Raw genomic sequence first — 27,321 nt, 5'->3', positions numbered from 1 at the left:
AAATGCACACTTCACCAGGATGAAGCAGAAATATTTGTCACTTGGGTAGGACAGGTACATATATAATTCTTCAGTAGTTTTTATGTAATGATGGTTGCAAAGATGATGGAAAACGCAAGGCTCACTATTTTTTCTTAGAAGAAGTGGTTCTTTTGTATAATTATTAACCCATTACGGAAGTTTCGTAGCCAGTTAATTATTTTGACCACTATTCAGGTGAAAACATTCTGACTTCCATAAATGTAGTGTCTCCTAACCCTCACCTATTTGCAGCAGCACCATGGCTAGCCAGGAGAAAAATAAGGACAGGGAATACCTCACTGTTCTCTCTCTCTTAAATTTTCTGTTCTCAATTTAATTCTCAGGTATTTGTTTCTATACCAAATGGTTGGGAAATCTTCTGTGTGTTGTTTTCAGAGCAGCATAAAGAATTCCTTTTGTAATGAACCAGTAATAGTACCTAATGTGTAGAATTTTAAAAATTGTTTTTTGTACCAATAATACTTTATTGAGCTACAATTTATATACAATAAAATTCACAATCTTATATATATAATATAGTGAATTTTGACAAATATACACACTTATGTAGTCACCACCAGATCAAGATACAGAGCATTTGCATCACTCCAGAAAGTTCACTCTTTCACTCAGTGTGAAAGTTCACACTTTCACTCAGAAAGTTCTAAAAAACTTCCAATAAAATGGATAGGAATAGGGCTTCCCTGGTGGCGCAGTGGTTGAGAGTCCGCCTGCTGATGCAGGGGACATGGGTTCTTGCCCTGGTCCGGGAAGATCCCACATGCCGCGGAGCGGCTGGGCCCGTGAGCCATGGCCACTGAGCCTGTGCTCCGCAATGGGAGAGGCCACAACAGTGAGAGAGGCCTGTGTACCGCAAAAAAAAAAAAAAAAAAATGGATAGGAATAACTTAGGGGAAAAGTTTAATAATCAGCTCATATGCAGTTTCTTTAAGTAACTGGCCAGCAGTGAGCTTAGTCTTCTTTTTTCCCCTGCTGTTTTCTCTACTATAAAAGTGAATTCTGCTGAGCATTATTTTCCTCCAATACAGGGTTTGAATTTCCTAAAATATTACGTATATTTGAAAATGAAGAGATCCAGATATAAGGCATTTCTCCATCTTCTCAATAAGAAAAAGAAGTGTTTTGGTCAACATAGACATTTTTAGGGGTATAGACGAAATAATTAAAATGTTAAATAGTTAATTATAATAATTGCATATATATATTAAAAGAATCTTTTCTTTAACTTTTTCATTTTGAGATAATTTAGATTTACATGCAATTGTAGAAAAAGAATAATACAGAGAGATCTCCTATATTCTTCTCTCAGTTTACCCCAGTAGTAATTGCACATGCATATTTAAGAATAGGTTATACTATCAAGTTCCATGTATTTGAATTTATTCCTAATATACATTTAAAGATATTACTTTCCCACAGTCATTTTATGAAACAGTTATTTGAATGATCCACATCTTCACAGCCATGAATGTCTTTAATATTTATTTACTGAAACCACATTTAAAGGTATTGGCCCCGTTTTTCAGTTATTTACTTCCTTACAAGTTGTTTGAGATATGGAGCATTTAAAGAATCTGTAAGTGTTGCTCTCTGTAAGTTTTATCTGAAGCCACAGAATTCATTCATATAACATTAGGAGAATTGCCATCATTTTGATGTTATTTGTGATCTTCCTAACTTTCCAAGGTTTTTTTTATTGCATTTCTTCCTAAATGATCTTCAGAGGCCTTTTTCAGGTGGCAGCTACCTCTTGTAATTGTGACATTACACTCCAGGAATAAGTACTTAATCTGTGTTTAAATCTGTATTTTACTCCCTTTTGAAACTTGTTTGGTGTAATAACTTTGACAAAGCATCCAGCGCTAGTGTTATGTGATGTTTTCCAGACTTCAGTGTTTATGCCCAGAGATGAGAACTTCACTGCCTTGCCCCTTTCACAGACTCTGACTGGATGGACGTCCCTGGGAGTTTGATTCCATTGGTAGGGTCTTACTCTTTTGGAATCCCAAATGCCATTCCCCTGGGCATGACTGCTCGCTTGGAGTTTTCACTTCAAGGTTTTTGGGAAGCCTTTTCTTTTTTTTCTTTCTCCCCTGTTTGTATTTAATATAAAATTATTGATGCCTACTTCAAAAGTAAGGATTTAATTGTAAAACAATTCCTGCTTCTTGAAGGATAATTTTAGGGAAGAAAACCTTTCCTTATGTTTGGGCATATATGGTAAGACAGCTGCAGCCACTGTATACAGTATGTGTTAGAATTGATAGGGTCATTAAGTTTCTCTTATGTGGAAAAATTATTTGCCATTTTTATTCAGTTCATTGTATTTTTTTCTTCTGCATTTCTACAAAGGATTTACGTTTTAATATTTCTTCTTCTTTTTATCAGTTTATTGATGTCCATGCCTCATCTTGTTTTAATCGTTAGGTAGTGCTGGGCTAGCCTTTTAGTAATGTGTACAGGGCCACAGATGATAATGTGACTTGTTTTACATCTGTATATCTTTTTAGTGCAGGGACTTAAAGAAAACCAGAGGTGTGTGCTATGTCCTTCCTGTCCTTGAATTTGGGTATAAAATGTTAAGACACGGTTCATTACAGTACCCTACCTGGAATCTAAATTATTACAGTGAAATTAGCTTTTAAAGTAGCATGACCCATATTGCTTACATTCTAGCAACTAATCCCCCTTAATAACAACTCCATCTTTTCCTTTGTAATATTCCCTTAAAAAGAAAACTTTGCAGATATTGTCCGAATGATTTAGAGTGATGTATAACAATTCAGACAGGCTGGATGCACTGTTGAAAGCCTCCTTTGTCATTGCCTGCTAGGATGTCATCTGTTTGAACTGGCCTTTTTCTTGTTTGCCTGGGGTGAGCAAAGAGTGATGATTTAGTAGAGTTGTTTGCTGCTTTCTAGCTGTTGTAGGAAGTTAAGACTTTCTGGCTTAACATGTATGAGGTGGCACGTGGATTGTTACTAGTCTTTAATCATCTAATCTTACTTCTAAGGTGACTGGAATGGTTTTTAGAGTGGAGGAGGCATTGTGGTTTGTTTTATTCCTTCTCTTCCTTTGCATGTATATGCACATCCCTGCCCAGCTCCCCTCTCCTTCCTCTGGATTATTGAAGGAGATTGAATTAGGAAATGTGACTCGTTGGTTTTTACAGATTGGTTTTCTTCATTAAGAAGGAAATCCCTGTGTAGTCTAGGTTTTTAAAAATGTTATGATCCATGCCTTACCTAGAGAAATTTAGGGTGGAATGGCTGGAATGGCTTGGCATAGTTATGTATTGGTACTTTTGTTTTTCCTTTTGACTCCTCTTTATTTTTTTTGTGCCTCAGTTTCTTCCTCACTGATATGATGACAGGGTTGTTTTCTATTTCCATATTTGTATTAAAATATTTGTGGGGGGGGACCTGGCATGTATGCATTTTTCTGAGTGGTGAGAGTTAGTAGTGTTGTATGAATGTCAAGAAAATGCTGTAAATAAAATGTTTTTAGAATTCTCAGAAATTAGGAATGTTCTTTTAATTCCTTGAGACAAACTAGCTGGAAGATTAATTTATTTTTCATTAAAAAAATTAATATCCTTCAGAATTCGAATTTTTTTTAATTTCAGAAGAAAACACATGATTAAAGCAGGATAACCATTTCTCCCATTAAACAAAGATTTGAAATTAATTATTTACTTAATGTTGGTGGGAGTGTATTGAAAAAAATACTTTCAGATGCTTTTGATGAGTGTAAATTGGTAGAACTCATCTGGGAAGTAATTTGGCGGTATTTACCAAATCATACTTTTTCATCTCAGTAATTCTCCTTTCCAGAGTCAGTTTTTTTTTTTTTTAAATTTTTATTTATTTATTTATGGCTGTGTTGGGTCTTCGTTTCTGTGCGAGGGCTTTCTCTAGTTGCGGCAAGTGGGAGCCACTCTTCATCGCGATGCATGGGCCTCTCACTATCGTGGCCTCTCTTGTTGCGGAGCACAGGCTCCAGACGCGCAGGCTCAGTAGTTGTGGCTCACGGGCCTAGTTGCTCCGCGGCATGTGGGATTCTCCCAGACCAGGGCTCGAACCCGTGTCCCCTGCATTGGCAGGCAGATTCTCAACCACTGCGCCACCAGGGAAGCCCCCCAGAGTCAGTTTTAAAGAAAGTTACCAGCCAAAGATCTATGACCAAAGACTTATGTCCAGAAATGCTCATTATAGCAATACTTATAATAGAAAAAATCTGGGGAAAAGATTAAACATTCAACAGTAAGAGAGTGACTATAGTGTTAGTATGTAATGGACTATTACAGAGCAACAAGAATATTTTTGGAGAATATTTAATGATATGGGAAATATCACTAAACATAAATATAAAATGAAATTTACATATTTTAATTATATATTTTTGGTGAGTTTTGTATTTTATATATACAAAAGAAAATATGCAACGTGTATGTTATAAAGCATACATGTGAACATACCACACAACTTTACCAGTACTGTTAATATAATAAATTCTTATTACATATATCCATAAAGATAAAAAGGCATTATTTCAGAATGTTAACAATTCTTATGTTTGGAAGAAGGATTATGAGTGATCTTTGGCTTTTGCTTAAATGCTTCTGTTCTTTTTCTAAATTTTGTACAAGGGACATGTATTTTCAAAACCAGAAAATATCACTAAACATTATTTATTGAAAGAAGAAAAAAATTTAAGCTGGATTCTTTGCAACTCCATCTCATGGGAAAGAAAATTCTGAAAGTGTCTGCCACCTGTTATCTCCTGAGTGACACATCATGGCCAGGTACAGAGGGTGGCATTATCTACCATTTATAGATATTACAGTGTGACAGAGCTCCTGAGAGATGACAGGCTGACAGCGACAGGAATTGTGGATGCTGTGTCTTCTAGGAGGTGTTTGAATGACCTTTACAAAATATATATTAAAAATTTACTTAGAATTTTCATGGTTCATGCCTTCAAGAGAGGATTCATTTCTTCACTTAACAAGTATTTATCGGGTGCCTGTTAAGTACCAAATGAGGGTCCAAGAGGGTATTTGCTCTTATGATACTTATATTCTGGCATTGAAGGATAGTCAACAAGCAAACAGGCCAGTGGTGAGGTATCAAAGAATGAGGTGTTGTGAACAGGAAGATGAGTGATTTAAATTGGGTGGTCAGGTGAAACCTACTGAGAAGGTTTGAACTAGGACCTGAGTGACAAGAAAGAGCCAGTCCTACAATGATTTAAGAGTAGAGGGAACAGCATGTGCAAGAGCTCTGCAGTGCGTTCTAGAAACAGATAAAAAGGTGAGTATAGTTGAAGTGTGGTACGTGAGAGGAGCAAAAGACAGAACATGAGAGGACTTAAGGCTTTAGTTAACAAGTTTGAATTTCATACTAAGTGCCATAGGAGGGCTTCCCTGGCGGCACATTGGTTAAGAATCTGCCTGCCAACGCAGGCGACACGGGTTTGAGCCCTTGTCCAGGAAGATCCCACATGCCGGGGAGCAACAAGCCCGTGCTCTGCAACAAGAAAAGCCACCACAATGAGAAGCCTGCACACTGCAATGAAGAGTAATCCCCGCTCGCTGCGACTAGAGAAAGCTCGACTGCAGCAATGAAGACCCAATGCAGCCAAAAAAAAAACCAAACCACTAAAATATAAATGCGACAGGAAATTGGCATTAAGAAAGAAAATAGTATGATATAACTTAAAAAAAAAAGATTACCCTGGCTGCTATGTGGAAAATCGTTGCCAAGGGTCAAGTATGGGAGTGGGAAGACCAGTAAAACGTCATTTACAGTGACCTATGTAAGAGCATGGTGGCCAGAGTAGAAGCATTGGCAAAGGAGAGAAGTAGATAGATTTAAGTCTATTTGAAAATAGAGCCAATGGATCTTGCTCAGTACTGTGTATGAGAGACTGCAGGAAAGAGGGAAATCAAGGTTGGTGTTTTGGATTTTGACTTGAGCAACTTGGAGGAAGCTGTTTGCTATTTATAAAGGTGGACAAAATGGGTCAGCGGGTTTTGGGGGAATATTGAATGTTCTAGTTTGAAATGTTGTGACTGAGCTGCATGTAAAGATGTCAAATAGGCAGTTAGATGTATGAGTTTGGAGCAAGGTGAAGAGGTTTGGGATGAAGGTAAACAATTGTGAGTCTTTAGTGTATAGATATAGTATTTAAAGCCATGGGACTGTGTGATATCACTAAGTTGGAAGTAGGGATAATGAGGACCCAAGTCCTGGGACCTCCAATTATAAGTAAGGCCTTGACAGTGGAGGAGGAGCCAGCAAAGGTGGCTAAGAGGGAGCTGTTATGTGGGAGGAAAATGGGGTGGAGGGTAGGGGTAGATTTGATCTGGGATCTGAGTGACAAGGCAAAAGTAGAGAGTTTCAAGAAGGATGGATCTAGTTGAATGGTGCTGAGAGAGAGGGAGTAAGATGAGATCAGGGTCATAACCCTGTGTATCAGTTTTCTGGGGCTGCAAATTACCACAAATTTGATGGCTTAAAACAACAGAAATATATACTCTTAAGTTTCTGGAGCCTAGAAGCCCCAAATCTGTCAGAACTGCCTTCCCTCCAGGGGGCTTTAGGGAAAAATCCTTTGCTTGCCTCTTTCTGCTTCCAGTGGCTGCTCCAGTATTCCTGGGTTTGTGACCACATTCCTCCAGTCTCTACCTCCATTTTCACATTGCCTTCTCTCTGTGTGTTTCCAAACTTTCTTTTCCTCTCACAAAAACACTTGTAATGCCATTTAGGGCCCACCTCAATAATACAGAGTAAGCTCAAAATCTTTAGCTTAATTCTTCTGCAAAGACCTTTTCCCCAAATAAGATAAATTCCGGGAATTGCAAATTTCAGGGATTAGGATTTGATATTTTTGGGCAGCCATTATTCAACCTACTAAACCTTGGTTTTAGAAACATGGTAGCCATTGGATATCTCAGTAAGAGCAATTTCTCTGGAACATTGGAGATATAAGAGAATCATATCTACCTTTCATGCTTGTGGCCACATAGAGAACTCTATTTAGTCTACCCCAAGACTGTGCAGGTGGATCACACTGCGTTTTTTGGTGGTTGTATGCCTGTGGTTAGCTTCAAGATTTACATGTTGAACATGAGAAAGGAGCAAAGTTCTCAGAAGCCTCTGCCATTTTTTTCACATTCAGTGTTTCTGACATATGTGATCCAAGTTGGCATTACCAGTAGCTATTACTTCTATATCCAAAATCTGGTTCTTTCAGATTTTAGACAACATCTCTGTTTTGATTAATAATATCAATATCTGTATTATTTCTTTTGTAACCTGACTGATGACTGTGTTGCTGAAAAGTTCTTACTCAGAAAGTAGAATAGATGTCATCTAGGTAATATATAGGTATAGCGGGCATTTAAAATACATCAGCCATCTGAAGAGAGATAATGGCAAGTCGAAAAAGTTGCTCTTGTATTTTGCTGTTTTTTCTTACCAGCTTTGTGAAACACAGATGTTAAAACTGGCACACTTGGTGCCCAGCTGCCCTCAGTAATTCTCTGCAGGCTGTCCATGATTCCTGCTGGATCATGGGGAGCAGCGGAGGATAAACAAGTTATCTCTGGCTCTCTGTGGCACTGCATGGGCAAGAGATAGCGACCACATCAGGAAGAGGCCTTCCTCCCTGGGGGTAGTTCTAGCAACAAAGGAATTCCTTCATCCCCAGTTCTTCCTTGAGTTGGAACTGAAATGACTGGCAGCCTTGGGTCGCTTCCCTGTGTATATATATGTGTATTTGGAGGGTCGGGCAGTAGTTGTGCTTCCTCCAGATTAAAGGCTGTACTTTTTCCAGGAGCTGCCTTGATTACCGTAGATTAAATCTTGGTTGTGGGACCATTCTCCCAAACCACCAGAGTGTGTTCATCTAAACTTCTGTATTGAGGCAGAGGCCCTAGTTTGGCATGGTGAAAACACAGGCTTTGGAATTAGACCAGGTTCATCTACTTACTAGTTCTGTAACTTTGGCAAGTTATATACCCTCTTGGAGACTCAGTTTCCTCATTGGTAAAATGGGGTCGAAGGCATGTGCTATTATGCTTACCACGTGGTAGGCTTGTAATAAATGTTAGATGCCACTGTTAATACATCTCTTTGTCTGTTTTTTTCATTTTTATTCATTTTGTTGATACTTAAATTTCCTTACTGCCTTTGATGTCTTTATATTAAGCAGACTTCTAAAGAAAGATCCACCTGTTAACATAGCATCTCTTTTGGGAAAGAGAACTAGTGATCCCTCCTGCCTCCTCTCCCACCCACCCCCCCCCCCTCATTTTATCACCCTATGACAATTACTGACAGTTAGATCTTGGGTCCCAGTACATTGGAAGACAATCATAGTCATCAGGGAATACTTCCCGAGGGAGGCTTTCATTAATTGTTAAATTAACTGTGGAGGGCAGAAGACTGTTGCCATATTCCATGTGTAGGAGTGGCTCTGGGAAGACTCAGATGTTGGGAGGGGAGTTGCTGAGGAATGAAGCTGTAGATAGGTCAGTTTACTCAAGAAAGAATATTCTAGGAGGCTTTTGTAGTTAGGGTGGCCTTTGGAGTTAGCTCAGACCTTAGGTAAGATACCTCTGCAGTTAGTTCCCCAGCTGTGTGACCATGGGCAAGCTGCTCACCTGTTAAATGAGGATGACTGTATGTCCTTGATTTCGAAGACCACTCAATTTAATAACATCTTGGAAGGAGGTGGTGGAAACATTTCCTCATTAAATTATTCATCACTTGTAGCCAGTGGTATGATATTTCCTGGTTGTAGAAATGTTTATGTGATTTTTTTAAAAGGTGTATTTTAGAAACGAAGCAATCTGGTAATGCCCAGTTTCAGGAATGTTGGGAAGATTAATAAGATAATGTATGTTAAGTGCCCATCCAAGTTAGTACTCAGTGAATTGTAGTTATTATTAACAGATGAAAGGACATGAAAAATAATTTGATTGGGAACATCTGAAGAAAGAATTTTAAATGGCAAGGTCATAATATGACCAGGATCTGAAATTGGACTGGAATGAGGGGAAAGAGGACAAAAGGTCAAGTAATATTATAGAGGTAATTGAGTGTGTAAATAAGGAGCAAGTTTTACCTCTTTACAGACAAAATTTTCCCTTTTTTAGTGATGAGTCTGTGGTGTATGTTCTAATGTAAACAGAGGGAATGTGGCAATCATGTGGGATAAATTCACTCCTCTGTTATCTTCTGGGCATATTACAGTATTCCTGAACTTGCCCCATATAAGCTGCTAGTCACAAAAAATAAAGCATTGACTAACTCACAGATAACAAACAAAAAAGCATTTTATTTTTGTTGTTTTGTTTTTGTTTTGTTGTGGGGGAGGGTGGCTAGCTGGTTAGGGACTTCTCATTAGTTTATTAGTTCAGTTGCCTGGCCAGGAAATTCTTTGCCTATGTTTCAAACATCTTTATGTTTTGATTAGAGTGATAACTGAATTTTTAGCTCTTCTTTCTTTTCTTTCTTTCTTTTTGCCCCAGGTCCAGCAAGACTATGAATCTCTGTTCCAAATGCTTTGCTGGTAAGTGCAGAAAAAGGGTTTTAAATTTATTTTCTTCTTTTGGTTGTTTTTAAGGCTGTCTAAATTATTTTAAGACTGTCTACCCTTTTTTGGGTTTATGCATGGGGTTTTATTTGCTTGTGTGTGAAAGCAGTTTCTCGTCACTAAGTTGCTTCATATACTTGCTTAGGACTGTTGAAACAGTCTTCCCTGAGTGAAATGAAATCTTGTGTGTACTTGTACAAAACAAACTTTCCTCAGTTTACAGTTGTTGGCATATAGTGCAATTGTAAACACTTGTGTTGTAGTAGGGTAAAATATATATGTTCATCTCTGATCTTGATTTGAATGATTAATGGTGAATGTTGCTTTTACCAATGAGAATACAAGAGAAAGAATATTTTCAGCTTGGAGTCAGGAAGAGAATAATGCTGAATTAGGCTTTCTAATCCAATCCCTCAATGAAATCACCTTGGGTAAGTCACTTAATCTCTTTGGGCATTAGATTCATCATTTGTAACATGAAGGGCTTAGGCTTGATGTTTGACAAGGGCCTTTTCCACCCCCTAAATGCTGATTGGTTGACTCCTTGAATTATGACTCCTTAATGAAGTTAAAACCTTCAGGTGTTTTTTTAAAAGAACTTCACATCTAATGATCTTACGTAAAATAATTAAGTCTTACTAATTAGGATATGTTTAAGTTTCATTCTTTATTACTTTTTATTACTTTATTGTTTTGTCTAAGACAAACCTGGACACAAGTTAAAGTGGTAAGGACAGATTTTAATCAGTAATATACCGCTGCAGTAGGGAAAAGGGGACTTGTGCAGAGGGAAATGGGCATTTTAAAGGGAGAATGAAGGAGTAGGGGAGGGGCTGCTAGCTTGGCTCAGTATAATCAGGCGAGTAGAAAAATCACAAAGGATTGGTTATTGTAAATGAGACTGGCAGGGTCTGTTGGTTGACAGTTATTGAAGTTAGGAAAGTTAGGATTTTATCCTCCTACAGAGATAGAGATTGAGACCCTGTTCTTCCTGATGATTACATTTAAAGGAATGGCTTTCATGTCCTTGAGAAAGATACTCCTGAGTGATAGAGTTGTAGGAGATACACATATACATCTCAAAGGGACAGAGGAAGGGTTTACAATTTTAAACCGTTTTTAGTAAATGCTCTAAGATAGGGTAGTCAGGGGCCTATAGTCAGCTGTTTGTTGGAACAAATCTTAAATTCTTTTGGCAGCTTTGAGCTTTCTCAGACAGGCACTTTAAGAGGGACTAGGATCACCCTAGGGAAGGGGCCTTAAGCTGTCTGAAAACTGTGTTAGTGGTTGTTTAAATCTGTTAATGTGGGGGGATCTGAGTGTATAAAATGATTTGTGTTGGGAGTCGGTAGTTTTTTTAGGTCAAGGTTGAGGCCTGGTAGAGAAGAGGGCTCAGAGGAGCCTGGCTGGAATTTGGTCAAGGAGAGAATCTTTGGCAGTTTTCATCTTCTGTTCATTGTGCTATTTGGACAAGGAAATGATCATAGTGTAAGCTTTAGACCTTTATATTTATGCCACAACTAGGGGATAGGTTGATGGAGTTGGGAGGGCTGGGGAATCTGGCAGTTTGTATCTGTTAAAGGTCTGGAATTTGTCAAATACTTTAGGTTTTTAAAAGAAAAAATACTGGTAAGTTTGGTTTTTAATCCCGCTTTTAACAGAATCTCTGCCATGTTAAGTGAATGTATTGTGCTTTTCTTACTTTGCATATCTACCATTACAGATATGAAGAAAAGCTTCCTCACTGAGAGTTTATATATATGTGTAGTAAAGATGAAGTAGCAATGAGAGAAAATGTATATTGTGTGTCTGTCTCCACACGCGTATCTACAATTACAGATATGAAGAAATGCTTCCTTACTGATGAGAGTTTATATGTATGAGTAGTAAAGATGAAGTAGCAATGAGAGAAAATGTATATTATGTGTCTGTCTCCACATAGAACTAGTTCCCCCTGATAATTCGGTAAAGCATGGCTGTGGGCGAAGCCAGGCACCTGTGAGTCAGGTGGCTCACATCAGATACTCAAAGAACTGTCTCATGTCTCTAAATAAATATAAAGTTAAAAAAAGTATCAGCGAAGATAGTTCAGCCATGGTCTTTGCGTTTCTTTGGACTTGTTACAGTTTTATTTTCTATGGTTATCATTATTTATTGTATCTCTGGTGGTCTGTGTCCATTGACTCTTTACACAGCTTAGTTATTTTTGCTTTTAAAAATATTAAGAGGATATTTTCAAGTGTGTAAAGAAAATACTCTCTCCTTCCTTTATCTTTGCCCCCACACTCCTGATTTCCCCAACATCAGTTGAAAGGAATGACTTGTAAGTAACGTCCTGCTTGCTGAAGCAGCATTTTTGGTGTTCTTTTTGAAATTCAAGAGAAAAAAGATCATTGAACTTTAAAGATACATTTGTGCGTTTTGTTTCTCTATGAAGATAGGGAGAGTATAGAAATGCATTGTAGCAGAGGCATGAGATGTGAAAGACAACATGAAGATTACTTTGGCCAAAGCCACTGTGATTTTAAATAGTCTTTTAAAGTGTACAATGTACTTTAAAACGTGGAAAAATTAAAAATAGCTATTGTGTACCATTAGGTTAAAGAGATTTTTCAGGATTCCTTTTTAAAACTATGGTGGAAAAGTGAGTTTGTTATAACTTGTTTACATGAAATTGAATGAAATGAGTAAAAACATGTTTAAAGTCTTGTCTAGTTTTGGCTTTTCTACCCCCTTTATAATATTCTACCTATCATGCTATTCTGTTTTTCATTAAACATTTCATATTGTTTTTCGTATGACTTTACTAAAAGAATCAGTAAATATCTATATATCTATAATAGAACAAAATTTCATGACATGGTACTAATAGTTATATTAGGGTGATATAAACACTTACTGGTTGAAACACTACTTTTTAATGCAGTTTTTCAAACTGTGGGTATTGTGATTAATTAGTGGGTAGAGAAATCAATTTAGTGGGTCATGATCCACAATTAAAAATTGATTACAATAGAAAACAGTCTGAATGCATCACAGATATTAAGGATAAGTATTGTTTGTAAAACTTTTGTTTGAGTTACACGTTATTTTCATTTATATGTGTAATGGGTTGTGATGTAAATATATATTACTGTGGAGTATGGTTTAAAAAATTTAAAACCACCAAATTGCAGAAATTCACTGGAAAGCCATTGAGTTACTTGAGATCTCATTTTCTTTGCAGAATAGGGCATATTTCCTTTCTGTCTTTAGGCAAGGTGTTAACCAACTGATTTCTTGTGATCTTTGTTCATTCTGAGCTATTGACTTATTTGGATTATACGATTTTCTGTGTGAAAGCATGAACTAATCCCGATTGCCTACAGCTGTGTTAAGAAGATATCTGAAAGGTCAACCATAGCATCTAAAGGGTGGTCTTGCCTCTTAACAACCATAGAAATGCCTGGGGTATTATTTTCTGTTTGAGTGCAAACCCAATTTTTGAATTTGTGAGTTTTAGATACCAACTGGTCTGGATATTTAGGGACATTTAGTACCAAATTCACAACGACCTCCTGTACTACTGTATTGAAGCCCAGCTATCATAAAGCAGTGCTTTTCACAGAATGGGTTTGCTAAATAAAAGTGTGTATGACAGAAACGTCAACCAGGATGATCACAAGGTGGGGAAGGCAGAAATTTTAAAGCACTGACTGAAGTAACACCTCTAGCAATGTGGCATTATCTCTACCACCCTTGGAAATGCTTGCTGTGGGGGACAGAGGAGTCTGGTCACTAGGAAGTAGCTATAATCCGTAGACCATTTTTTATACTTTATAAGGGAGTGAGCTTGAAGATAGGTCCCAAGGGATGGAAGATTCTTTGAGTAGCACTGATGACAGATGCTTATCAGAAGACAAACTTAACAAGTGCTCAGTGTAAAAACAATCAGTTTGGTCTTGTGGACTTTTAGACTGTATGTATATGGTTTTTAATAATTTTCAGCAATTTCTTTAAAAAACGGACACTAAAATGTCTTATTTATTGACTGAAAAAAGTATTTCATTGAGAAATCAAAGTAAGCAATTTCTTTTTAAACTATAGACATGATCTGAACATACCGTTCCATTTAAGCCTAACTTTTAGGAAACTTGCTATTCCATGATTCACATAAAATTGGAAAAATACAGGAGGGATGATTATTCACAGTGCAAGAAGGTTTTTTTTTTTAAACCTTTTACAGAATGTTTCCTTTAAAAAGGAGTACTTTTAATGCATTACTATGTCGATTTATACAAAGACAAGAATAAGACTAGAAGAACTAAAGTGTGAGGAGTCTCTTATCAGTTGAAGATTAATTAAAGCAGATAATACATGGTTTTTAATTTTCTGAATGGTTATTTAATTTTCTGATGGTTATTTAATTTTCTGAAAATTAGTTTCAGTGTAACTTTTCAAATATGTGTATTTCTTAATGGAAAGATAGTTAAGCAAGCTTACCTTTGTTGCATGGTTAGTTGTACCTTGTGCCTTGTTAGTGGTGAAGAATATTGCAATAAATAAAGAAAATGATACATGTCATGTAGGAAGCATATTCTGGTAATGACTCTAGAGCTGTGTACTTGGTTTTGTAAGAATCTGTTTTCAGGTACCCATTCAAATGAGTGATCTTAGATGTTGACTTCTGATATTTAACATTGGAGAGAAATATGGTTATAAATGAATATATTTCTGTTTATTAGCCTTTGTCAGCTCGAGAAAATTATTAATTTTGTATAGTAATTTCATCTTCACTTTTATTATTTCTTGATATTATCTTATAGTTATTGTTTTAAACTTAAAATGGACTTTGGAGAGGCTTTAAGGGATCGAAATAGCTAGTATTAAAGCAAGATTTCAATTTCCTCATTGCTGCATACTTTGTGTCCAATCTGAAAATTACCAAGCTTGTTCATTGCTGTTTAATCTTCTATATAAGTCCAAAGTGATTATTGAATAATAGAGTTTTGTAACTTATACTCTTAACATGCCATTAGGTTATTTGGGATTTTTTTTCCTTTTAATGATAACATATGGGCATTAATTAAATGCTGATAAATAACATAGGGACATTAATTAAATATTGATTGAAGCACGTGTTGTATATTGTTTTTAGTTAGACAACACATTATATGTATATAGTTGCATGGAATAAAGCTGGGTGAAGGTACGTGAAAAATTTAATTTTGGTAGTCTCAGAGTAGGAGTATTTGGGGGGGATTTTAATTAATTTTGATTTTGTCTATATGTTGAGACTTTTATTATTAATTAACAGTAAACATTATAAATTTTTAAAAAGTAGAGTGCATTCTACATATGTCTGACAGACTCCAGAAGTGGTTAGTTTCATTTTGGAATGAGCAAAATAAAGTTGGCTGTAGCTAGCAGCATAGGGAATCTCAATGTTGACATCCAGGGTAAGTGATACAGCAATGGTGGGCATAAGATGGAATGGTAAACCAAATGCAAACATTTTTCCTTGAGGTGACTTGAGTTTCATGGTAATTTCCAGAACAGGGCAACATTCCCATTTCACAAGTAAACTAAAATGTTTCCTCATGAACCTGGAACTCTTACTGCTTTGGAGTTACACTCTAATTTCCTTTCTGCTTCCATTTCCTGTTAGAAGTTTGGACTGGAAGTGAAGTGTTAGAACTTTGGAACAGAGTGAATCTGAAAATTTTAAGCACTTCTTGTAATGCATGTTTCCTTTTAGAAATTGTGGGAACCCCATATCCATTAAATAGTGTAAAACAAATAGTGTAAAAACAAACAAATAGTGTAAAATAGTGTAAAACAAAACACCCACTCTAATGAGTCATTTTATATAGCATGTTGAGGGTTTGGGCAGTATAGTAGAATCTGTATGCTTGTCATACCTTGATTTTTCAAATCACTTTTTCCCAGAAGAAAGGCAGCTGCTGCTCTTAAAATGAAGCATTTGAATAGGGTATTTATGTCTTTGTAATTCTGTTAACTTGATTACTGTTGTATACTCTTTGATTTCTTTAAAGCTGAAAAGTCCAATTACTCAAGTATAACACACATTGTCATGTATTTGTTAAAAAGTGACAAGTTAAGCTTATCAGATTCTCTGAACCATTTTATGTCCATTGGTGGGTGTCTGTCTGGTGTGGGTGTCTGAAAATTCAGAATATTATAGTAAGTAATATAATAAACGTCCACAAGCCAACCCAGAATTAATGAACGTTTTGTCTTTTTTTTTGCTTTATAACATGTTTTAAAAGGGAACTAAAATCATATAGGTTTCTTTTACCCCAGTCATCCTCTTTCTACCTCGGAGATAATCATTATCTTTCTTATATTTATACTTTTTTACTATGAATAGGTATTTATATAAACAATGTATGATTCTGTTTTTAATATGTGTAGGTGGTTTGTTACAGTACTTATTCTATAAACTTGTATTTTTTAAAATAATGCTGTTAGAAACTAATCATGTTGGGACTTCCCTGGTGCACAGTGGTTAAGACTCTGTGCTCCCAATGCAGGGGGCCTGGGTTCGATCCCTGATCAGGAAACTAGATCACACATGCATGCCACAACTAAGAGTTCACATGCCACAACTAAGGAGCCCGTGAACCACAACTGAGGAGCCCGCCTGCTGCAACTAAGACCCAGTGCAACCAAATAAATAATAAAATAAATAAAATTTAAAAACAGAAGAAATTAATTATGTTGACACATGTTGCTCTAGTTCATGTTAATTATAGTTCATTAAATCTAGTTCATTATAATATTCTAACAAATGTCTTAATGTACCCGAACAGTCTTAGTTTATGCTTTTTATATCAGTGAAATTAATAACATCCCTTTGTACTCCTCCTCAGTGTCCCAGTTTGGTTGATAAATTACTGGTCACCTTCATTATACATGCTCCAGTTTATCTAGTCCTCTGTTTGATGGACATATAAATAGTTTTCAGCTACTGTTTTTATACCACAGTTTTAATAACCTCATGTTTTATCTACTTTTTTTTTAACACTTGAATATGTTGAGACTGTTTCTGTATTAGAAACCCTGTTCTTTGTGGTGTAGCTTCCTTGCTCTCAAATGAAAGCAACTCAGAGGCAGCAGGTCCTTAACTGATTAGCAAAGCTGAACTCTGGCAGCCCTTTCTGTCCTCTTAGTCTATAGCACTTTGCTGTCTTACTAATAAGCATTCTTAAATTGTGTGGTTAATTATTATGCTAGTCAGGATAAATGAAGCAGTGTGTTGAAGATGATGTTGTTATGGAAATTATGTCAAAAATAATTGCTGCATTTCTAATGGGAAACAAAATGCTCAGTGCTTTAAGTAGCAGAAAGGCAACTTCTTTTAGGCCTTGAGTAGAAAAATTGTGACCGTGTGTCATTCTTAAGTGGAAGAAATTTAATAGTCATTGAGTCTTTTAAGATAGTTTGGCTCTGTTATTTGGTTTTATTTCTGCCCACATACTGGTCTAAAGCTGTGGACTCTGTAATGGTGCAAAGGATTGTCCATTGAGGCATAAAGAGAAGATGTTAGAATTTCTACTAATACTTATTTTTGTCACTCTTTAAAAATTGTTGGTTTTTATAATGTATATAATCTTATTGCTATTAGTTTCCCAGAGTTGCCATAACAAATTACCACAAATTTGATGGCTTAAGACAACGGAAGTTTATCCTCTCAGAGTTCTGGAGGCCAGAAGTCTGAAATCAAGATATCAGCAAGCAGGGTTGGTTCCTTCTGAAGGGTCTGAGAGAGAATCCACTCCATGTCTCTCCTAGCTTTTGGTTTCTGCCAGCAATCCTTGGCATTCCTTGGCTTGAAGACACATTACTCCAGTCTACTGTTATTTTCACGTGGCTTTCTCTCCTGTGTGTCTCTGTCTTGTCTCAGGATGAGTGTCATTGGATTTAGGGCCCACCCTCATGTAGGGGATGATCTTATCTCAAAATCCTTAATTATATTTGCAAAGATCCTTTTTCCAAATAAGATTACATTCACAGGTTCCAGGTGGACTTTTTTTGGGGGAGGGGGTGGTTTTGTGAGGGGGCACTCCATTTAATCCACTGCAGGAGTATATAACTATTTTTAAAACAAGAAGACATGTGAGAGGTATGTGCTCAAATTTTAAATTGATGGTGCTCTTCTGTGAAAGAGGCTTGGAGATCCCTAGTCCTGAGACCTGCTTAGGTTAGATGTGGTTGGCCCCTTTTCATGTAATAAAGTCAGCCCTCTACGACATGAAAAGTGACGAGTTCAATGCTACTGTTTCATGTTCTCAGTCTAATGCAAACTAAATCAAAATGATCACTTAGTTTTATGGGCTTCCTTTTAGGTTTGGTGGGAAAATGGATAACAGGTAGACTCAGGAAAGCACCGTGAGGCTTTTTTTGTGCTTCACTGGTCTTGACTCCACCATGCTACAGGTACTTAGAGTAGTTTTTTTTTGGCTGCATTGGGTCTTCGTTGCTATGCACGGGTTTTTCTCTAGTTGTGGCGAGAGGGGGCTACTCTTCGTTGTGGTGTGTGTGCTTCTCATTGCGGTGGCTTCTCTTGTTGGTAGAGCACGGGCTCTAGGTGCATGGGTTTCAGTAGTTGTGGCACATGGGCTCTAGAGCGCAGGCTCAGTAGTTGTGGCACACGGGCTTACTTGCTCCACAGCATGTGGGATCTTCCCAGACCAGGGATCAAACCCGTGTCCCCTGCATTGACAGGCGGATTCTTAACCACTGTGCCACCAGGGAAGTCCCTAGAGTAGTTTTTAGTCTGGCTGTTTCCTTTGTGCTTGATTTAGAGAGTTATGGTAAGGTTGCTTTTTTATACTTTTCTTGGTTATAACCCCCTTACACTTAATTCTTAGTCCGCAGAAGGGGTGATGGGAAAAATGATAGGCCATTAATGTATAGCTAAAATATGATTTTTAATGATACAAAATTTTGTATCATTTAAAAGCCCCAACTGCTCAGCTGGGTCTTAGTGTGTAAAGTAGAACTAAGTGTATGTTAATAGTTTTAACTATTACCAAAGTTTTAAATTTCTTAATTTACTTTTTAGACGAAATACTGGCTATAGAGAAGAAAAAAATACCTTAACCCAAGACTTCTGGTTTAGAGAAAAACAACAAGGGTGCATAATGTTAAAAGTGAATGCTAGGGCTTCCCTGGTGGCGCAGTGGTTGAGAGCCCGCCTGCTGATGCAGGGGACATGGGTTCGTGCCCCAGTCTGGGAAGATCCCACATGCCGCGGAGCGACTAGGCCCATGAGCCATGGCCGCTGAGCCTGCACGTCCGGAGCCTGTGCTCCGCAACGGGAGAGACCACAACAGTGAGAGGCCCGCATATGGCAAAAAAAAAAAAAAAAAAAAAAAAAAGTGAATGCCAAAAAAAGGATACTTAAAATAGTAATGGAATAAGAATTACTGTTCGTAAAATAAGATGGAGGAAGTACATGGACAATTATATCTATGTTTTTAAAAAGGCAATAGAATCCTGAAATGAAGTAATTGCAATAATAAGTAAGATTTTTGCAGTCCTTTTATATTATAAAACCAATATTATCCCATTTGATCCTCACAACTTTGGCGATTTTGTACCTCCATATTACAGGTAAAGAAACTGCAGCTCAGATGGATTAAATAATGTTCCCAAGATTAAATTTTAAAGCAGAGAACTGAAATTTGATTTTAGGTGTTTACACACCAGTCCCAGTCTTCTACCACTATTTGATGTTGTCAGGAGTGAAGGTAGCTGGTGTAGATGGGGTTGTACTGTAAAAACCATGCAAAGATGTAGCAGTGGCATTGTTTTGCATTTGTGTGTAGATTAGGGTTACACACTTTTCCTGTTCTCTTTTCTTTTATTTAGTTCAGTTGCAGTTTGTCTTTAGATATCAGGGGAAAATCAGAGAAGCAGTGCTGGAAGCTTCACACAGTGGCTAATTTGGGAAAAGGTGTGCATGTGTGGTGGGCGGAGTGTTTGTCTGACGCATTTTCTATTTTGGTGGTGAGATCTTCATTTCTTAATATCTTTCTTGTTTGTATAACTTTTAGCTCATTAACCTTGCTCTCTGCACTGCATAGTGATGCACTATTTCTAATTTAGTCTTCTGTTTTGCTTCTCAGAAGATTTTTTCAAAAATGTTTGGAGGTGTGATTTAATTGCAGGGCTGTTTTGCACATTGTCAGTGTGAAGGCAAAGATGAGTTTCATATTTAGACAGTGCAAGCTGCAGGTTTCATTTGTTAAACCTTCTTGTTGGTGTTCCCATTTTCTCATGTATGCATAATAGCGTTGGAAAAAAGTCTTGTTTTGTTGTATCCATATTTAAGCAATTTGGCTGAGTTATGGAAAAGCCTGTCCTCTGCCTTGTGTATTTGCTCATTTGGAAACCTTGTATAGTTTATTGAGACACTAGTGATTTGTTCCCCAGCCTCCCTGTGGATTTTGTTCCCTATTACAATCTAATTCTACCTCCCTGTCCCATACTCCTGCACGGTTAATTTGTACATTTCAGGGCAGTTTGTTTCATTGTGTGTTTTTGTAATCCAAACTGAATCTAACGAGCTATGTGCTTTAGGGACCTGGCTTTGCCTTGCCAATTAGAACAAAGTGGTTACTGAGAAAGAGTATGTTCTAAATAAAACATGGCACCTCTGAGTGGGACTGACACTCATTTGGGAGTAAAAGAGATGGTTTTAACTCTTTGACTCACAAAGAAGAGCCATTACTAAAGTTCAGCACTTTTTTGGGGGGAAAGAAAGGTAAATATTTTACCTTCGTAAAAAATAGTTTTGTAAATTTCCTTATGGACTGAATAAATTTAAAAGTTTGTTGTTTCAAATCCACTTTTTCTTCATGATCAAGACATGTTAGCAAAATTCTTTAAATTTCTGCAGACTAAATTCTGCTGCAGTTTCCAAGTTTTGAATTATTCATGTTTAGGAAGGTGAGGGTGTATACAACTGTAGCTATATTCACCTCTTTATTTTTCTAATATATCAAGCCAAGTTTTCAATGTAATAGAGAACTCCCCCCCCCAAAAAAAATGATACTTGAAAATTATGAGGAAAATGTAAGATTTGCCTTAGTGTATGAATGTTACTTTATTTTTAGGTGATAATAGAATTTTGAGCTATCAGTGACTTAAGACTATTTGGAATTTTAGCAGCACTTTCATCAAATATTTACAGCACAAATGTCTTTGAATAGATCTTTATAGGCTGACAGTTTACTTATTCACTCCATAGGGAGACCCCTTTGTAAGTTGGTTCAAATGTTGTATTTATATCTACACTAAAAAGAATAGAGTTCTGTTTTTAGCTGATATATCACATAAACTCTAGAATTCAACATTGGCACAAGGAAAGGTGCTTGATTTTTTTTCCTGTTTTCCATAGGACTTGATTTGAACGAAAAAATAGAACTTTATCAAAAGCTTGGAAATATAAACATCAAGGGGAAAGTTGTACATATAAAGACTGTTAATGGGCTTAGACAACACTTTAACATTTATTAACATATACACGCAAGAGAGAACAAGAGGAGTATATTTCTATGGAATAATTCAATTAAAAAGTATAGGGGGCTTCCCTGGTGGCGCAGTGGTTTAGAGTCCGCCTGCCGATGCAGGGGACACGGATTCGTGCCCCGGTCCAGGAAGATCCCACATGCCGCGGAGCGGCAGGGCCTGTGAGCCATGGCCGCTGAGGCTGTGCGTCCGGAGCCTGTGCTCCGCAACGGGAGAGGCCACAGCAGTGAGAGGCCCGCGTACTGCAATCAATCCAAAAAAAAATAAAAATAAATAAAATAAAATAAAGTATAGGGCTTCCCTGGTGGTGCAGTGGTTGGGAGTCCGCCTGCTAATGCAGGAGACACGGGTTTGTGCCCCAGTGCGGAGCGGCTGGGCCCGTGAGCCATGGCCGCTGAGCCTGTGTGTCCGGAGCCTGTGCTCTGCAATGGGAGAGGCCACAACAATGAGGGGCCCGCGTACTGCCAAAAAAAAAAAAAAAAAAAAAGTATATAGGTATACCCTGTTGAAAAAAATTATTTCTGGAAAAATGAGCTCTGTACTGGAGGAAGCTAGTTTAATTGGACTAAACTAAACCTATACATTTCTAACACCGTCCTAAAGTCTTGAAAGCCCTACTGATGGTTTTAAGAGAAAGTCATTATAACAGAATTATTAAAGGTCCTACACTTCATTTTTGAAGATTAACACCCAGAATGATAATATTTTAAGTTTGAACAGTTTTCTGAGTAAAGATAATTAAGGCTTGAACCTGCTGCTGCCTTCTTAGCACTGTTCTGTGGCTGAACTAACAGGCCAAGACAGATAACTTTTAAAATATTCAACATCTTCAGAAATCACTGAATTTGCCAGCTTTGAATAAGATGACAATGGTGTTTTCTTTGGCTAATATGGTTTAAGATCCAGTAGCTATTAACCTCAGGAAAAGTTACTCTTAAAAATACTTGTAACACAGGTCCTAGACTTCTAATGGCAGCTGAAAGCTAGATTGTCCATTTCTTCTGTGCCCATTCCATTACTCAGTATATGTCGTAAGTGTTATATAACATTGTTTTTAGGAGGTCTAGAAGTGTTAAATCTCCGTTAATCAAGTGGTATTAGAAAATGGTGATCATGGAATATTTGGAAGAAATCTTAGAGTCTTTCTAAAACACTGGTGCTTATTCCAAATGTTTATTGAACTAATGAGTTTCAAAGTAAACTGAAGTGGTAGGGGTAAAAAGTGGCTTGTTTTTTCATCTTCAATGTGTATCATTCAAACTCCATTTCCTTTCTCCTAACATTGTAACTGTGCTCTGTTAGTAACCTTGAAGATGGGACCAGGAAGAAATCTATAACAAAGTGGCGACAACATTTTTATTTGTGAGTATTTGTAAGGGATTATATGCGTTTTTCTGTTTACCATCTATTAATTCATTTCCTGATTGTTTTGCAAAGTTACTTAAGCTTATTCATTGTTCAGTAGAGTAGGTACAGTTGACAACTTTGTGTTACATTTATTACAATTTTTTTAATCTTAAAAGTTTTCTTAATGTGAGGCTTGCATTATAAATGAGATTTATCCCATAAAGCAACTAAAGAATCACTAAAATGTCCTAAAAATGTTTTCTACATCATTAGTACTTTAAACCCCCCTGAACTTGACAAGTCTTTATTTATTTATTTATTTTTGGTGGTATGCAGGCCTCTCCCTGCTGTGGCCTCTCCTGTTGCAGAGCACAGGCTCCGGATGCGTAGGCTCAGTGGCCATGGCTCACGGGCCCAGCCGCTCCGTGGCATATGGGATCCTCCCGGACCGGGGCATGAACCCGTGTCCCCTGCGTGGGCAGGCGGACTCTCAACCACTGCGCCACCAGGGAAGCCTGACAAGTCTTTATTTTATATATATTCCCCCAAGCTGTCAAGTGGTCTGGCTTTAAGAGATACCACAAAGCAGACAAAATTATCCTCTTAAAATTCTTAAAAGGTCCTGCCAGAGGAGGAGCCTAAAGAAGAAAAGAGAAAAAATTTTGTATGCTTCTTTCAGGCCAAAATTTGTCTTCATTGAAAGGAAAGTCAAAAGCAATAAATTCAATTTTCTTTTGGGATGAGTGAGGTGTATTGTGTTTTGACATATGGTGGGTGTCACATAGAGATGGTGTCACTTATAGCTTTTGTGGCAATTTAAGAACTTAGGTAATGGCAGTGCTGGATACTTAATACTTTTGTCTTTTGAGGTGTTGGAAACTGCATAGTATCTAGAAAAATAGCAATGAAGCAGATAATTTTGGACAGTGGGAAATTTTGTGTTGGAACATCATTGACCTAGTCATATTAGTTGGCAGTGGGAATCACTTATTTTTGGATATGCCAGATGATATAATCTTTATAAAAGAAAAATGAATGAATGTCTTGCATAAAAGACTTTTAAAAAATGTATAATTGTCATATAAAATATCTGACTTTGTTTTAAGCAAACTTTTTTTTTTTGGTGTTAATATTTTTGAGCCTGTGAAAAGCACATCTCTTGGTTAAGTGCTTGTCAGACACCTGGACACTTGAGGCATTACTGGTATCAGTCCTTGCTAAAATTCTGTGGGTGACTCTTGTTGCATCATATATCAAAATTCAGAGAACCATCGCACCCCAATATCAGAGTGGTGTTTTTGATATCTCAAAGGGCTGGTGTCCTTTGTCGAGTGCCTCCTGTGAAAGGCTGTCTGGGACCTCTGTGTGCGTTTTAGATGGAAATAAGTGCAGGGTATTCAGGGTAGAGATTCCAAGTGACAGAATGGAGGGGAATGGAAAGGCACACAACAAGCTTGTTATTTTAAAAAAACTGCAACCAAGGGAACCTTTTCAAAGTATATTGTAAAGGTCAGATTTTATGTATTTTTTTTACTTGTGCTCTGTATGACTGAATGGAGGCTATTTCGCTTCTGATTTATAAGATATTTACCATGACTCAGTATTTTGTGACCACCTCACATTGTTAGCACTTTTGTCTTTGTGTGGCCTCACCCTTAATATAGAAAACAAAGACTCTGGATTTACAGAAACTCTTTCTTGTAGACCTTTGCTGTACAACATAAAAGTGCACAACCTTAGAGGAAAAGTAATTGTTTGGATTTTTCAAAGACAGAACTGGGTTTTTCCCTTCCTTCAGGCACATTATAAAGTACCAACAAACCCTTTCTTGGTAGTTTAAAGTTGTGACTTACTCTTTTTATTCTTTTGTGCCTGGATCATGGTTGAAGGAGAGGGAAACAATTTTTCTTAACTAGAATCTCTTAAATTCACTGGTGCTTTAATTTGTCACAGCATTATCAAAGAAATTGGTTTTACTGCTTTGGAAACTAGTTTTAAAAAGTTTTGCTGTAACATGGATGAACTTTGAGGACATTGTGCCAAGTGAAACAAGCCAGTCACAAAAGGGCAAATAACTTTGATTCCACTTAGATGAGGTACCTAGAGTGGTCAAATTCACAGAGACAGGAAGAGGAATGGTGGTTGCCACGGACTGGGGGAGGGAAGGATGGGAAGTTCTAGAGATGAATGTACAAAATGCCACTGAACTGTCACTTAAAATGCTTGAGACGGTAAATTTGATGTTATGTGTATTTTACCACAATTAAAAATAATGATTAAAAGAAGTGTTTAATCTTGGATTTTGAGTATAATGTTGCTCTCCATATTTGCCAAGAATCAATCTTTGTTCCAGTTTCTTTTAAAAATCCATTATTAACAGGAGGTTAATTGTGAATATTCCTTCTTGTTCTTTGCAAGCAATAAACTAGTAATCTTCAGTAGAGGAGAATAAAAACTAAAAGTATTTACAGAAATAAATAAAAATGAGAACTGAAAACAATTTATGTTTTTTCCTTCCTTTAATTATCTGTGTAAATGATGCCAGATAAGTGTCATATATATAATTATCAAAGAAAGTATGGTGGCTTTGATTTTTTGGGCAAGCTACTTAACTGCAATATCAGCTAACTCATTTGTCAAATGGAGGTCATTATACGGCCCTCACTAGGAATCAACTGAGATGATGTAGATGAAATCTCTTTTATTGATGAAAGTATTTATTTTGTCAAAGTACTACATGCCCGTAGTTTAAAGTCAAAATATTACATGTAACAAAATGCCCCACACGTCCCTATTCCTTCCAGTTTTCCCCAGAAGCAGCTAGCTACTTTCAGTTCTTCTGTTTCTTCTAATTTTATACTCTGTGTATTTATGATTAATATACATATATTGCTACTTTTTGATTTATCACTTTTAGACATTTTTTACTTTTTGTTATGATGTATAAAATGTTTGCTTTATTACACCATACTCTCCTATCCCCTTCCATTCCAGATATGTTTATAGTGCAACTTGTGGTTAAATAATTCTTCAGCATTTATGTTATTATGGGTATATAAAGTATTATGACCTTTGGGACATTTCAGTGTACTATAGTATTTCCTTTTCTTTCTTTTTTCCTTCCCTGGGTATTTCCCAGGTATTTTAATGTTATTTCTATTTTAATTCTCTTGTATTCAGAAAATATATTTCGTGTGAATTCAGTTATTTTAATACTTTATTGCGACTTGTTCTTTGGCTCAATATATCATGTCTTGGTAAATGTGTCATGTGTGCTTGAGAAGAATGTGCATTCTGCTGTTGTTGGGTGGTGTGTTCTGTAAACGTCAGGTCAAGTTGGTTGATGGTGTTTGTTCAAGTCTACTATGTCTTTTTTGCCTACTTGTTTTATCAGTTATTGAGATATAGGCATTGATATATCTGACTATAAATGTGGATTTTTCTATTTTTTTCCCCCTTATATTTCTGTCACATTTTGCTTCATGTATTTTGAAGCTCTGTTGTTAGGTTCATAAATGTTTAGGATTTTTACATATCTATGAGTTGATCCATTTATCATTATGAAATGACTTATCTTTATCCTAGGTGATATTATTTGTTTTGAAATTTACTTGGAGATTAATTAAGCTACTCAAGCTTTCTTTATTTTTTTCTTTAAAGATTTTTTTTTTGATGTGGACCATTTTTCTTGTTTACTGAATTTGTTACAGTATTGCTTCTGTTTTATGTTTTGGTTTTTTGGCCGTGAGGCATGTGGGATTTTGGTTCCCTGACCAGGGATCGAACCCACACCCCTGCGTGGGAAGGCGAAGTCTTAACCACCGGACCACCAGGGAAAGTCCCCTCAAGCTTTCTTTAGATTAGCGTTAGCACAGTACGTCTTTTTCCATTCTTTACTTTTAACCTATTTATGTTTATATTTAAAATGCATTTCTTGTAGGCAGCCTATAGTTTTTGCTTCTTTATCCGCTCTGACAGTCTTTACCTTTTAATTGGGGGTGTTTATTTATTTAAATTTATTTATTTTTGGCTGCATTGGGTCTTCGTTGCTGCACACGGGCTTTCTCTAGTTGCGGCAAGCAGGGGCTACTCTTCATTGTGGTGTGTGGGCTTCTCATTGCAGTGGCTTGTCTCATTGTGGGCGGAGCATGGACTCTAGGCACGAGGGCTTCAGTAGTTGTGGCACGTGGGCTCAGTAGTTGTGGCTCACGGGCTGTAGAGCGCAGGCTCAGTAGTTGTGGCACACGGGCTTAGTTGTTCCGCGGCATGTGGCATCTTCCCGGACCTGTGTCCCCTGCATTGGCAGGCGGATTCTTAATCACTGTGCCACCAGGGAAGCCCTAATTGGGGGTTTTTAGACCATTTCTATTTAGTGTGATTATTGGTATGATTAGGTTTAAATTTGTCATTTTGCTATCTGTCTTCTATTTATCCTACCTGTTATTCTTTTTCTGCTTTTTTTTAGATTAATTGAACATTTTTTAATGATTCCATTGTATCTCCTTTGTTAACTTATTTTTGTTAGTTTAGTGCTTACTTTAGGGTGTGTCATACACATTTTTAACTTCTCACAATCTGTGTTCAAGTGATATTGTATTACTTTACATATAGTATAGAAACCTTATAATACTGTGCTTTCATTCTTCCCTCCCCATCTTTGTGCTGTTGTCATACATTTTACTTTTGCATATTTTATAAAACTTTTACTACATTGTTACTATTTGTGTTTCAGTAGTCAATTTTCTTTTAAAGAGATTTAAGAAGGGCTTCCCTAGTGGCGCAGTGGTTGAG

General features: G+C 36.9%; 1 protein-coding gene across 3 annotated transcripts in view; it reads left to right on the top strand.

Moving 5' to 3' along the window:
* ZFAND3 (zinc finger AN1-type containing 3) overlaps positions 1-27,321 on the top strand; it is a 326,173-nt gene that overhangs the window by 105,107 nt on the left and 193,745 nt on the right. For all 3 annotated transcript variants that reach the window (XM_079932930.1, XM_079932931.1, XM_079932932.1), the window contains exon 2: positions 9,581-9,621. In XM_079932930.1, the coding sequence (XP_079789056.1) occupies positions 9,581-9,621 (41 nt within the window). The remainder of the gene's footprint in view (positions 1-9,580; positions 9,622-27,321) is intronic.

The sequence above is a fragment of the Stenella coeruleoalba genome (assembly GCF_951394435.1).
Source record: "Stenella coeruleoalba genome assembly, chromosome: 10".
In the NCBI taxonomy this organism is placed as follows: Eukaryota; Metazoa; Chordata; class Mammalia; order Artiodactyla; family Delphinidae; genus Stenella; species Stenella coeruleoalba.
This window is presented reverse-complemented; position numbering and strand designations above follow the sequence as displayed.